Here is a 14,191-nt window from a genome sequence, read left to right on the forward strand (position 1 = left end):
TGGACTTGACTGATTGTATTTATGCTGATTTTACATCTTCTTCTTTCCTCTGCATTAACTATAAATTGATGTAACCTGAAGACTTTATTAGAATCAGATTTGACTTTTGGGGGGGCATTAATACTTTCAAGAAGCAAACAAGTTCTAATGTTCTTTATTTTTATGATTTAGCAGCCATTGATGATCACTGTCTTTATTATTTCATTTAATGGTATAAAATGATATTATAAACTTATATTTCTTTCTGAATTTATTAGCTGTATGTCTACAAACGAAAAATTGCTCTCATCAACTTTTTCATCACCTGACTTACAGTTAGTGTATGGTACAATTAGCAAATGTTTAATATTTTCCTTTTGTCAGTTTTCAAAATAATGAGTAGGTTTATTAGCATCTTCCAAGGATTACGATGAGTGCTTTTTAAATTGTCATCATTATGAACATCTAGATTTAAACGTATTTGATTTGTTTCAATACCTTATAGATTTTACCCTCTTTAGTCCTCTAATCGGAGAAGGCAATGGCAAGCCACTCCAGTACTCTTGCCTAGAAAATCCCATGGATGGAGGAGCCTGGTAGGCTGCAGTCCATGGGGTCGCTACAAGTCAGACATGACTGAGCGACTTCACTTTCACTTTTCACTTTCACACACTGGAGAAGGAAATGGCAACCCACTCCAGTGTTCTTGCCTGGAGAATCCCAGGGATGGGGGAGCCTGGTGGGCTGCCATCTATGGGGTCGCACAGAGTCGGACACGACTGAAGTGACTTAGCAGCAGCAGCGGCAGTCCTCTAATTGTGTAATTTTATTTTTAATTATTTATTTTTGGCTGTGTGGGGTCTTTGTTGTTATGCAAAGGCTTTCTTTAGTTGCAGTGAGTGGAGGCTACTCTCCAGTTGTAGTGCGAAGGCTTCTAGTTGTGGTGGCTTCTTTTGTCATGGAACATGGGCTCTAGGTGTCTGGGCTTCAGTAGATGTGGCACACCGGCTTAGTTACCCTGAGGCATATGCAGTCTTCCTGGACCAGGGATCGAACCTGTGTCCCTGCATTGGAGGCAGATTCTTCACCACTGGACCACCAGGGAAGTCCCTAATTGTGTGATTTTGACAGAGGAAAGCTTCTTCTGTTTGGCTTCTGAGTCCTTTTTACATAATCTTACTGTTTTTTTTTTTTTTTTGACAATTCCTTGTTTTGGATTTGACAAGTTGTTTCAGGCTCATTTTCATGATGCCTGAAATAATAAATTTGAATTGCTAGAATCAATGTAAACTTATGATACATTTTACCTGAAAAAGTCCATAAATATTGACTAACTCAGAAGCATTAAACACTCCTGGAAGCCTAGATTGTGATATCTAAAAAACATTTACTTCTGAAAACCAGGAATCCTGGGTCTCCTTAGAGAAATGGCTGATTCCAGATGTGGTGTTGTGTTTTCATCTGAAGCTTGGGATCCTCTTCCAAACTCATTCTGTTATTGGCAGAGTTCAGAAATTTATTGAAATTAAGTTCTATGTTCAGACTGTAATTGGAGAATCCCACAGAAAAAGCTATAAGGAACCATGGATAATTTGAGGATCAAATTTTTAGAGACACTACTCTGACAGCAGTGAAAAGAATGGAGTGCGTGGGCAATAGAAGCACAAGATGCCTATATACAGAGATTAGTTGTGATTCTTCCTGGATATGGGGAAGGCCTAACACTAAGACAGTAGCAGTAGGGTAAATAAACAGGGGACTGGTTTGCTAACTATTAAGGATGTATGACTATCAGCATAACTGATGCCAACTTGGGCATGTACACATTCCTATCCTTCCACTGACCCTACCCAGGACTGTACTCTGCAGTAAATCATTTTACTGTCATCAAGAGCTTTGTAGTTAATAGATACTATTTAATAATCATTAGGATCCAGTGGCTTCCCTGGTGGCTCCGGCAGTAAAGAGATAACCTGCAATGCAGAAGACCTGGGTCTGATCCTGGGTCAGGAAGATCCCCTAGAGAAGGGAATGGCAACCAACTCCAGTATTCTCGCTTGGAGAATCCCATGGACAGAGGAGCCTGGTGGGCTGCAGTCCATGGGGTTCCAAAGAGTCGGACACAACTGAGTGACTTTCACTTCAGGACCCAGTGGCCTCTATGCTATCTTAGTCCCTGAACAATGATGAAGACCTTTGCTGACATATTCCCAGAGCCCGGGAGACTAGTTGCTGCTGCTGCTGCTGCTGCTGCATCACTTTAGTCGTGTTCGACTCTGTGCGACCCCATAGACGGCAGCCCACCAGGCTCCCCCGTCTCTGGGATTCTCCAGGCAAGAACACTGGGGTGGGTTGCCATTTCCTTCTCCAATGCAGGAAAGTAAAAAGTGAAAGTGAAGTTGCTCAGTTGTGTCCGACTCTTAGTGACCCCATGGACTGCAGCCTACCAGGCTCCTCCGTCCACGGGATTCTCCAGGCAAGAGTACTGGAGTGGGGTGCCATTGCCTTCTCCTAGGAGACTAATTCAGTTCAGTTCAGTCGCTCAGTCGTGTCTGACTCTTTGTGACCCCATGAATCACACAGCACGCCAGGCCTCCCTGTCCATCACCAAATCCCGGAGTTCACTCAAACTCATGCCCATCAGGTTGGTGATCCCATCCAGCCATCTCATTCTCTGTCGTCCCCTTCTCCTCCTGCCCCCAATCCTTCCCAGCATCAGACTCTTTTAGCCGTCTATAAATCTTGATTTAGGAATGCACTTCCTGTTTCTAAGCACTACTCCCATTCCCTTGGCTTACTATAAAACTGCCCCAATGGCCCCTCAGCAGAGTATGCAGTGCATCTGCAAATGCCTCTGGATCATAGTCCTTCTGATCCCATCCTGTAAGTTACTGACTAATAAATCTTACATGGACTTTCCTGGTGACTCAGACTGTAAAGAATCTGCCTGCAGAGCTGGAAGCCTGAGTTCCATCCCTGGGTCTGGAAGATCCCCTGGAAAAGGGAATGGCAACCCACTCCAGTATTCTTGGCCTGGAGAATTCCATGGACAGAAGAGCCTGGTGGGCTACAGTTCATGGGGTTGCAAAGAGTCGGACAGGACTGAGCGACTTTCACTTTCACTGACTACATGGAGCTACCTGTTTCATTTTTTCAGTTGCAAGATACCTCCTCAGTTTGGTGGGCATTTTTCATTTCCTTTTGTCCTCCAACAAAGAGGCAGTAACGTCAGGTCTTAGCGATTGCTGTGCGCCTGTAGGGGAGTGCACTGGGTTATGGGGAAGCGCCGCAAACAACTACGAAAACAACCACCCTGAGAGTGGTGGTTTAGTCGCTAAGTCGAGTCCGACTCTTGCGACCCCAGGGACTGTAGACCGCCAGGCTCCTCTGTCCACAGAGGTGGAAAGGAAGATAACTCCCAGAGGAAGCTCCCTTCATCCCCAGCTTATCCTCAGGTGAAGTAGCCACGGAATTCTCAGGTGAGTTTGAAAATGTCCTCCACAGATGGGCATTCTACTCAGTGGTAACCAAGGGCTCTGCCTCAGCCTGGATTTCATTCCTCTAAGGATTTCATGAGAAGCTAATAAAATACATGCCCCTTTTTGACTTAGCCGGTGAGAAGGACCTGACAAATCTCAAGGGATGTCTTCTAGTGGGGACGGAGGCACCTGGCAGATAACCGCTAAAAACAGAAGAGATGTTAACTACTGATGGTGTGTTGACTTTTTTTTTAAAATTGTTGGGCAGAATTTCAAAACGAAGCGGAATGTGTGGACAATAAGCTGTTCAATCTTCTCTTTGAGATGCTGGAACATTCCTTTTTATATGTGCCCAAGCCGAGATGAGCACAGATTTGGAAGACAGGAAACTGGTGACCGGGCTTATGAAGGAAAAGACAGAGGGGCGGGAGACCACGTCAACTTCTTCTTTCTAGTAAACAGCAGCAGGGAGCCAAACCCGCCAAGAGCTGGGAGGCTGCTATCTTCCTTGTCTCTGGGTGGAGGCTTGGGAGCCGGGTCCAGCCTCCACGCATGCGCAGCGCAAGGTGCGATCCGGGGAGGGCCCGGGGAAGTTCCACGACTCCCTTCTCAGGCTCCGCCCCTTCTCAGCATCTAGGGGGCGGCGCGTCGTGCGCGCTCGCGTCGGTGCGCGCCCTGAAGCCCGCCCCCAACTGCTGCCTCCGGTCGCTCCACCCCACACACCTCTGCCCCGGACCCATTTGGGAGGCGCGGCCGACGCGGCGCGCAGTCAGAGCCCCGAGCACGAGCGCGTGCGTACGGCAGCGCGTGCCAGCCGCGTCGCGAGGAGGCCCCGCCTTCCCGCCCCGCCCCCGCCGGCCTCAGGTCCTCCGGCTTCGCTCCCGGCGCTGAGAATCCCGGCACCCGCGCGCGCTGTGTAGCCATGGAGGTCCCCGGTAGCCTGTGCAAGAAAGTCAAACTGAGCAATAACGCGCAGAACTGGGTGAGTCGAAGCAGATGTGCGGAGGAGGCTCTGAGAGAGGCTCCGGCTGCAGATCCATTCGGAGCCACTGCCCGCTCCTTCTGCATCCTGCTTGGAGAATCGGGGATGGTACCCGAGGCCGCGGCGTCTTCTAGCAGGGGCGGTGGGTGGTGCCGGGTGGCGTGGCGAGGCGTGGCGGGGGCGGGGGTCTCGGGCTGGGCTCTGCAGGCAGTCGGATCCACGGCCCGTGGGAAGAGCGCCCGCTTCTCTAGCTCTACGGCTCGGATGAGTCCTCGAGGACTATCTTTTGGGAGTGAGCTGGCGGCTGCTGAAACCTTCTCCCGCGAGGGGAAGCTGCCTGCATCCCTTCCAGTGGCCTGAAGGTCTGCAGAGGAAGCGGAGGCAGGCGCCTTTGGTGCATTCCTGTTTTATCTTGGCTCTGCCAGTGCAGTTAGCCCAGGTTTGGGTCCGTCTCCATGTTTTTCCATTTCTGACTTACAACATGAAGGGAGAGTACCCAACAATGTGGCCATTCATGAGTTGAGACTGCCCTGAACTGAGGTTCTTTGTGACTCGGTGTTAAATTGGAATATTTAACAAATAACGTGGAAACTAAAATGTAGGGGGAAACTAATGGTTTATAACGTTTAACAAGGATTGCCAGTTGGCTTTGATGGGGTAGTGTTCTGTCCTCAGAAGGTTGCTTCCTTCCGTAATTATTCTTGCTAAGAAACTGCCTTAAGCTAAGCTTTTGTAAGTGAGGTGGGAGTGGAGTGGGGGAGGTGGTGTCCAACTCTGGAGGCCGGAAAGGCCTTGGTTTTAAGTCTGGATGGAAATTTTTTTTCACAGTACAGCAAGATCATGAGGTTTAAATGCAGCCTTGTAAGTCATCATTACCCTTGGTGAATCGAAGAAAAAAAAGCCATTTCAGACAAGTGTTCATTTCAAGTCATTAATTTACCATTTCTGAGGTTACCAAGGATTCTCACCCAATTCCTTTCTCCTTTTAAGTTACTTCACTCTTCCTTTAGGTGATAAGGAGGGAGAGGGATAAAAGGTGAACATTGAGAAGGAGCCCCGGGCTACCAGTCTGGTCTCTGGTTCTAACTTTGCCATTTAGTAGTTATTTGATCCTGAGTGAAAACACTCGACTTCTTTAAACCTCAGGTGACTGAAAGATATAATAGCCTGTTCTTCCCTAGACAGTTTTGAGGAGTAAAGAAGGTAATGATTTGGAAAGGTCAGTGATACCACTGCTATGCAGTTGTTGATATAGCTCCTGTTACTCTGAGGTATTTCCTGGTTAGGGACATAGCGTTGGTTAAATTAGAGTATTTACAGGTCATTTCGGCTACACCGTCTGTAACTCATTTTCTGTTCCACTTGCCAAAAAGTGCATGTGCTTTGTAGAAGCCCTCAGAGAAGATGAGAAATGAGGGACACTATGCTTGCCTTCCAGCTGGTCATGGCCTGGTTGGGGTTGTAATTAGCATTTGCTGGGTGATGAATATATCATTACAGGCCCATATATTTTATCACAATTTAGAGGAGAGATTAGTTTAGTCTGGATGTTTTGGAGAGGATTTATGGAAGAGAGGCCTTCCCTGGTGGCTCAGACGGTAATCTGCCTGCAGTGAGGGAGACCTGGGTTGGGAAGATCCCCTGGAGAAAGAAGGGAATGACTACCCAGTCCAGTATTCTGGCCTCAAGAATTTCATGGACACAGGAGCCTGGCAGACTACAGTCCATGGGGTTGCAAAGAGTTGGACAGGACTGAGCAACTTTCACTTTTGTGGAGAAGTGTGCTTAGGTTTTTGAGGTAGAGGGAAGCTGTATGAATAAGGTCTAGGAACAAAAATAATTTATATTATTTATTGTAATATTATTATAACTACTATAAATAATAATAATAATGGAAAAGACTCTGATGCTGGGAAAGGTTGGGGGCGGGAGGAGAAGGGGACGACAGAGAATGAGATGGCTGGATGGCATCAGCGACTCGATGGACATGAGTTTGAGTGAACTCCGGGAGTTGGTGATGGACAGGGAGGCCTGGTGTGCTGTGATTCATGGGGTCGCGGAGAGTTGGACATGACTGAGCGACTGAACTGAACTGAACTGAACTCCAGGAACAATGAAGAGACCTGTTTATCTACTCTGGAGGTCTTTTGTTGACTGGAGATTAGCTTGAATAAGCAGTCTGGTGCTAGGCTATATAGTTGTTAATGTTTGACTGCTGAGTTGAGACTAGATTCTGTGAGAGATTTTTGATGAAGCTAGAAGTTTTAATTTTCAGGGCCTTGCAAATCTTTCTTTGCCACAATAGGAAACACCTATCATCTTTCCCTCTCATATACATCAACTGATAGCCACATGTATAGAGAATGCACACACCTTTCAAGTTCCCAACACGTGGTGGAATTGGTATTCCAGAGGGACTGGTCTGCTGAAGAAATGAGATGTTGTTAGAGCCCACATGTAGAAGTCCTGGTGAACAGACAGGGTTATAGTGAGGTTTAAATGAATTAATAGATTTGAAACATGCCTGTGCATCAGTTCAGGTGTTTTTCTTGTTAATTGCTATGAACTCATCCAGTCTTGAGGGTGCAACTGGAACAGGGTTAATGTGGTAGTGGTAAACAGAATAGCTGCCTTAACAGCATTCTAGGAAGAGTTATGAGGGACCTGACTAGAGTTAGGGAATGAAAGAGGGAGACGTGTTAAAAGATGATTTAGCCCTGGGAGTTGGGGAGAATAATTGTGGCATGCAGGGAATTTGAAAAACAGATTGAGGGCTGGAGTGATGGTGATGATAGTTAAACACTGAGGAAAGTTTACTGTTCGCTGGAGACAGTTTGACATTATTTGATAAATTAACTTACTGGTTTTTTGTAACGTTTTTGAGGTGAGTATCATGAGAGACAGTGGTTTAAAGCAAGGATACTGGAACTGACTGCCTGGACTTGATCCTGGGTTTCACGGTTTACTCGTTGTGTAGCCTGTGGCTAGTCACTTAATTTCTGTGCCTCTGCTTTGCTCATCTGTAAAGTGGGAGTGACAGTCTCACAGAGATATTGTGAGAATTAAAGGAGTTAATGTATGAAAATGCTTAGGACGATGTCTGGCATATAGCGTTATGTGTCTGTTAGCCCTGTTGCCTCAGTGTTGTGTGTGTTAGCTCTTATTGTTGCAGTTATCCTTTATTCCAGATGTTGTTCAGTCGCTCGGTCGTGTCTGACTCTTTGCGACTCTGTGAACTGCAGCACTGCAAGCCTCCCTGTCCTTCACCATCTCCCGGAGTCTGCTCAAACTCATTAATGTCTGTTGAATCGGTGATGCCATTCAACCATCTCATCCTCTGCCACCACCTTCTCCTTTTGCCTTCAATCTTGCCCAGCATCAGGGTCTTTTCTAATGAGTAGGCTCTTCACATCAGGTGGGCAAGGTATTGGAGCTTCAGCATCAGTCCTTCCAATGTATATTCAGGGTTGATTTCCTTTAGAATTGACTGGTTTGATTTCCTTGCTGTCCAAGGGACTCTCAAGAGTGTTCTCCAACACCATAGTTCAAAAGCATCAATTCTTCAGGGCTCAACCTTCTTTATGGTCCGACTTTCACATCTGTACATGACTTCTGGAAAAACCATAGCTTTGACTATATGAACCTTTGTTGGCAAGTCTTGTCTCTGCTTTTTAAAATCCTGTCTAGCTTTGTCATAGCTTTTCTTCCAAGAAGCAGGTGTCTTTTAACTTCATGGCTGCAGTCACCATCTGCAGTGATTTTGGAGCCCAAGGAAAATACCAGTTAGTGTCTCCATTTTATTGATGAAGAAGCTGAGGCACAGATATCATAGAGGTTGTAAGAGTTGAGCCCAGTATTAAGCGTGCTGCATGTAAGGGACAGGCAGTCTTAGTAGAGGTAGTCTGTAGAACAAGGCTACGTGTGTGCTCAGTTGCTCCATCTTGTCCAATTATTTGTGACCCTGTGGACTGTGACCTGCCGAGCCCCTCTGTTCATGGGATTTTCCTGGCAAGAATACTGTAGCAGGTTGTCATTTCCTTCTCCAGGGGTCTTTCTGACCCAGGGATCGAACCTGCGTCTCCTGTGTCTCTTGCATTGCTTGTGGATTCTTAATCACCCACTGGAGAAGCCTGTACAACAAGGCTGTCTAATGGCAGTAAAATGTGAGCCATATAATGTAATTTAAAATTTTCCAGAGGTCATATTAAAAATAAATTAAGAAGGAACAGATTGAAAAAAATTTTAATATTCATTTAACCCAATATAGTTAAAATTGTTGTTTTGTCTCTTAGTCATGTCCGTCTCTTTTGCGACACCATGGACTGTAACCTGCTAGGTTCCTCTGTCCGTGGGATTTTCCTGGCAAGAATACTGGAGTGGGTTGACATTTCTTTCTCCAGGGAATCTTCCTGACCCAGGGACAGAACGTGCTTTTCCTTCATTGGCAGACAGGTTCTTTACCCCTGAGCCATCAGGGAAGCCCACAGCTAAAGTACTGTCATATCAGTATAAAAATGAGTGTAGTACTGTCATAATCAATATAAATTTATTAAGAAATATGCATTAAAGTATATTTTACACTTAGCACACATCTCAGTTCAGACTAACCATATTTTAAAGCCTCCATAGGAACATGTAGATAGCCAATAGAAATCGAGTTAGGTGATGGTTGGAAATAAAGATTTGCTGGTTAAATTTGGGTTAGAGAATTTAGAGAGAAGGGCGGTATCTTCACGTACCTACAAGAATAGTAAAGAAAATCAAGAACGCAGAGGGCCCTGTTAGCCTCCTCTTATCTTAGTCTGACAAAACATCAGATGTAATGAATATCATTCTCCATCTTCTTGAACCTTTCTCTGCTGGGACTGGTTTTCATCTGCCTTTGGAAAACACTTCAGAGTGTGTGTTAGTTGGCCCTCGGTTCAGACCCGGGTGTCATGCACCATTTTGTAAACTCATGGTGGCCCAGATCCTTTGTTTGAACCTGCTTTAGGGTGGAGTTGGACCCTTGCTACCTGCAGACTAGTCTGAGACCTAGCACACTGTTCAGAAGCACATGCAGTCTCATCCTGGTTTGCCATTCCAGTCCCTTCTCTCCTCCACTCCCCAGATTCCTATAACCCCATATGTCCAGCGTCAGTTTTCTTCCTGTACCTTTCATTCTCAGGGTTTTACACAAGCTTTTCCTTCTGCCCTGAAGCCTGTTGACCTTTATCACTTGTAGAGCTCTTCAGAGCCTCAGACGCCTTTTGCAGAGCACTGTGGCCCTCCTGTGTCCACACACTGTAGTGTGCAGGATGCATTGTTTCTGCACCTCCGTGTTATGTTGCACTCTGCTGTTACCATGTAATCATATTTCGTTACTGAGGTTTTGTGTGTACACTGAGCTTCTGCTGATATAACAGGATTGGGATAAAGATTAGGGTGCAGAGTTAGCTAGGGTACTTCTGATATGAAAAGGCTTAGATAATTTACTAGTAACTTAGCACAGCTTAAATAAGAGAGTAAGCTCCATATGGGGTAGGATTAAAATTTCAGTTTTGTCACTTACTACCTGTGTAATCTTGGGCATGTTACCTAACTCCTCTGTGTCTCAATGTCTTCAAATGTAACAATGTGGATAATAATACATACCTTGTAGTGGAGCTAACAGTGCACACCTCCTAGGGTCATCAGTTCAGTCACTCAGTCATGTCCGACTCCTCGTGACCCCATGAATCGCAGCATGCCAGGCCTCCCTGTCCATCACCAACTCCCAGAGTCCAGCCAAACTTATGTCCATTGAGTCAGTGATGCCATCCAGCCATCTCATCCTCTGTCGTCCCCTTCTCCTCCTGCCCCCAATCCCTCCCAGCATCAGGGTCTTTTCTAATGACTCAACTCTTCGCATGACGTGGCCAAAGTGTTGGAGTTTCAGCTTTAGCATCAGTTCTTCTGAACACCCAGGACTGATCTCCTTTAGCATGGACTGGTTGGATCTCCTTGCAGTCCAAGGGACTCTTAAGAGTCTTCTCCAACACCACATTTCAAAAGCATCAAATTCTTTGGCGATCAGCTTTCTTCACAATCCAACTCTCACATCCATACATGACCACGGGAAAAACCATAGCCTTGACTAGACGGACCTTTGTTGGCAAAGTAATGGCTCTGCTTTTTAATATGCTATCTAGGTTGGTCATAACTTTCCTTCCAAGGAGTAAGCGTCTTTTAATTTCATGGCTGCAGTCACCATCTGCAGTGATTTTGGAGCCCAAAAGATAAAGTCTGACACTGTTTCCACTGTTTCCCCATCTATTTCCCATGAAGTGATGGGACCAGATGCCATGATCTTAGTTTTCTGAATGTTGAGCTTTAAGCCAACTTTTTCACTCTCCTCTTTCACTTTCATCAAAAGGCTTTTTAGTTCCTCTTCACTTTCTGCCATAAGGGTGGTGTCATCTGCATATCTGAGGTTATTGATATTTCTCCTGGCAATCTTGATTCCAGCTTGTGCTTCTCCCAGCCCAGCATTTCTCATGATGTATTCTGCGTATAAGTTAAATAAGCAGGGTGACAATATACAGCCTTGATGTACTCCTTTTCCTATTTGGAACCAGTCTGTTGTTCCATGTCCAGTTCATAGCAAGGTTTAAATCAGTTAATACATTTAAAGCTCTATAGCTGGTGTTTTAAATGGGCATTCTTATTTATTTAAGGCGTTAAATTTAAGGTGTTCTTGTTTATTAAATCATCAAATATTTAACACCTGGTTTGTATATGCCTTTGTCCTAGGTGCTGGAGATGCAGTCATAAAAAGACAGGGCCCGGCTCTCATGGATATTGCATTCTACCTGGGAGAGAGTTAATAATAAAAAAGCAAATAAGTGAATGAGATACTTTTCCCTTTTATCACTTCTCCTTCTCTGAACAGTATGTCCCTCATACTGTTCAAAGCCTTTCATAGAAGGCCAACAGCTCCTTCTGGATTTGAAGGAGGACTAGGTGATACAAAAGAGAAACAGGCATGCAGAAGTGGAACCATATGGCATCTGAAAAACCACATATTCCTCCTTCAGAGCATGGACCTGGCTGTGGGCAGGGGCAGGTATTGAGCTGGAAGTTAGGGAGCCACTGCTGGAAAAGTTGCCTAAAGGAGAAGGAAAGCTGGACTTCTGCCGAGAGTGTGCTCCATTGTTGACTGACCACAAGAATAGGAAGAATGGCAGGATCTAGATCTGTCCAATATGGTAGCCACTAGTCACCTGTGGCAATTTAAATTTAGTTAAAATGAAAAACTCTTGTGTTTCAAGTGCTACATTTTCATAGGAAGCTCATGGCCACTGTTTTGGACCATGCAGTATAGAACATTTTTATCATCTCGGAAAGTTCTATGGGATAGGGCAGGTCTAGAAAATAACTCTGGGATGGCTACTGACATTTTTTTCCTACTTATTTGTGTGTTTGTTTTTACTGTCTTCCTTGGGGAAGGAAATTTCCAGAGATGGTGGCAACTTTGGAATCATGATTTTGGGCAGTTCTGCTGTTCTGGCTCTAGCAGGGTACCCAGCTGTCAGTTAACCTCCCCTTAACACAGTGACTTCTCTAAAGTTGAAATGTGAAATAAGCTTCCCCAGCTTGGCTCTGTTATGTTGACCTTTAAGAAGTAGTTTTCTTCTTCAGGGATTCTCAACCAGGTAAAGATTCGCCACCCCTGGGGGTGTTTGGTAATATCTGGAGACATTTTTTGTTGTTACATTTATGTGTCTATGTGGACAGGGTTGCTTCTGACATGTGTTGGGCCGAGGCCAGAGATGCTGCTAGAAAAATCCTACAGTGCACAGAACAGCCCCCTCAACAAAGAATTATCACCAGTGCCAGGGTCCAAAAGTCGTTAATGCTGAAGTTGAGAAACCCTTTTCTATGCTTTGCATAAGAAAAAGGGGAAGTAAATTATATAACTCTGAAATGCAAAACTAGTACTTTAAAACAAAGTCCAGTTGATACTTGCCTCTTTTCATCCACCTGCCTGGATGTTCCTGTCTTTTGCTCTGAGATGAGTCAACTACCTGTAGCATACTGACAGCAAAGCCGTCCAGCACCCCCACTGAATTGTTTTGAAACATATTACTGAGTAATTAGTTCACATGAAGAGGCTGTATCTTTTTTGTTTCTGATTTTGGCATTCACCTAAGTGGTAATTTTTTCTATGTAATTTCCTTTCTCAAGGACACAGTTCTCTACTAAGTATGTTTTAACTGAATGAAAATAGCGGAAAGATCGGACACTATATAGAAATCCAGTGAGATGACTGCAGCCATTGTTGTTCTTCTCTCTAGTTTTTTTGATGCTTGCATCCTTGCCCTCTCTTTCTCTCTGTGTTTAAGAGTTCGGTTCTTTGCTTTGTAGTATATTCAGTTTTACAGCCATCACCAACCAATATCTAGTTTTAGAATATTTTCATCACTCCCACAGGAAACCCTGTAGCCATTAGCACTCATCCTCTGCCTTTCTCCTTTCCCCCTCTCTATCCCCTGACAACCAATAATCTACTTTCTTGTCCCTGAATTTCCCTGTTCTAGACTTTCCTCTGAATGAAATCATGCAGTATATCACCTTTAGTGTCTGATTCTTTAACTTAGAATAATGTTTTCAAAGTTCATCTCTAGTGTAGTATGTGTGGATACTTTGTTCCTTTATGTGATTATATAGTGGTATGTTTTACGGATGTATCACATTTTGCTTAATCCTTCATTAGCAGATGAGCATTTGAGTTTCTTCTGCTGTAGTTGGTATGAATAATGCTGCTGTGAACATTCATGCACAGCTTTTCATGTGTACTCTTAGATGGTTTGAGGTAGACATTAGTATATTTTTGGCTGCCCAGCCTCTAAATCCTCTTCGTGTATGTAGGAAATGCCCCACTGTGATGGGAGGCAGGGGCCTGTCACAGTATAAAGGTTTCTTTATCTGTTTTTTGTTTGTCTCCTTCCCTGAAATATTCTTGATCATTTTTCTCCCATATCTAGGAGGGATCAATCAACAAATAATGAATGAATGAACAGGTAGGTAATTGCAGACTCATTTCTGTTTTCTAGGAATCTCTTATGGCTGGGTTTCCCAATTAGAGGTCACCCAAGGGTCATTCCTGGAGAAAGCAATGGCAACCCACTCCAGTACTCTTGCTTGGAAAATCCTATGGACGGAGGAGCCTGGTAGGCTGCAGTCCATGGGGTCGCTAAGAGTCGGACACGACTGAGCGACTTCACTTTCAGTTTTTACTTTCATGCATTGAAGAAGGAAATGGCAGCCCACTCCAGTGTTCTTGCCTGGAGAATCCCAGGGACCGTGGAGCCTGGTGGGTTGCCATCTATGGGGTCACACAGAGTTGGACATGACTGAAGTGACTTATCAGCAGCAGCCTCAGCAAGGGCCATTCCATTAAAAGATATCTATTAAGTCAATATTTAAATGTTCTTTAATCTGTAAAACAGAATAGTTGGCAAGCCATAGTGTACATGCTATCTAGGTTGGTCATAACTTTCCTTCCAAGGATTAAGCATCTTAATTTCATGGCTGCAGTCAGCATCCGCAGTGATTTTGGAGCCCATCTAGTCAAGGCTATGGCTTTTCCCGTGGTCATGTATGGATGTGAGAGTTGGACTGTGAAGAAAGCTGATTGCCAAAGAATTGATGCTTTTGAACTGTGGTGTTGGAGAAGACTCTTGAGAGTCCCTTGGACTGCAAGGAGATCCAACCAGTCCATTCTAAAGGA

The 14,191-nt window shown here is 44.8% G+C and overlaps 1 protein-coding gene across 1 annotated transcript in view; it reads left to right on the top strand.

Annotated features, from left to right (window-relative positions):
* The first annotated feature begins 4,227 nt into the window (after positions 1 to 4,227).
* The window catches only part of PAPSS1 (3'-phosphoadenosine 5'-phosphosulfate synthase 1), a 116,234-nt gene continuing 106,270 nt past the window's right edge, over positions 4,228 to 14,191 (top strand). The window contains exon 1 of the mRNA XM_055434612.2: positions 4,228 to 4,440. Within this exon, the coding sequence (XP_055290587.1) occupies positions 4,381 to 4,440 (60 nt within the window). The 5' untranslated portion in view covers positions 4,228 to 4,380. The remainder of the gene's footprint in view (positions 4,441 to 14,191) is intronic.

This window comes from Moschus berezovskii, chromosome 5 (assembly GCF_049115385.1).
Source record: "Moschus berezovskii isolate FMDL1 chromosome 5, NW_MosBer_1.0, whole genome shotgun sequence".
NCBI lineage: Eukaryota > Metazoa > Chordata > Mammalia > Artiodactyla > Moschidae > Moschus > Moschus berezovskii.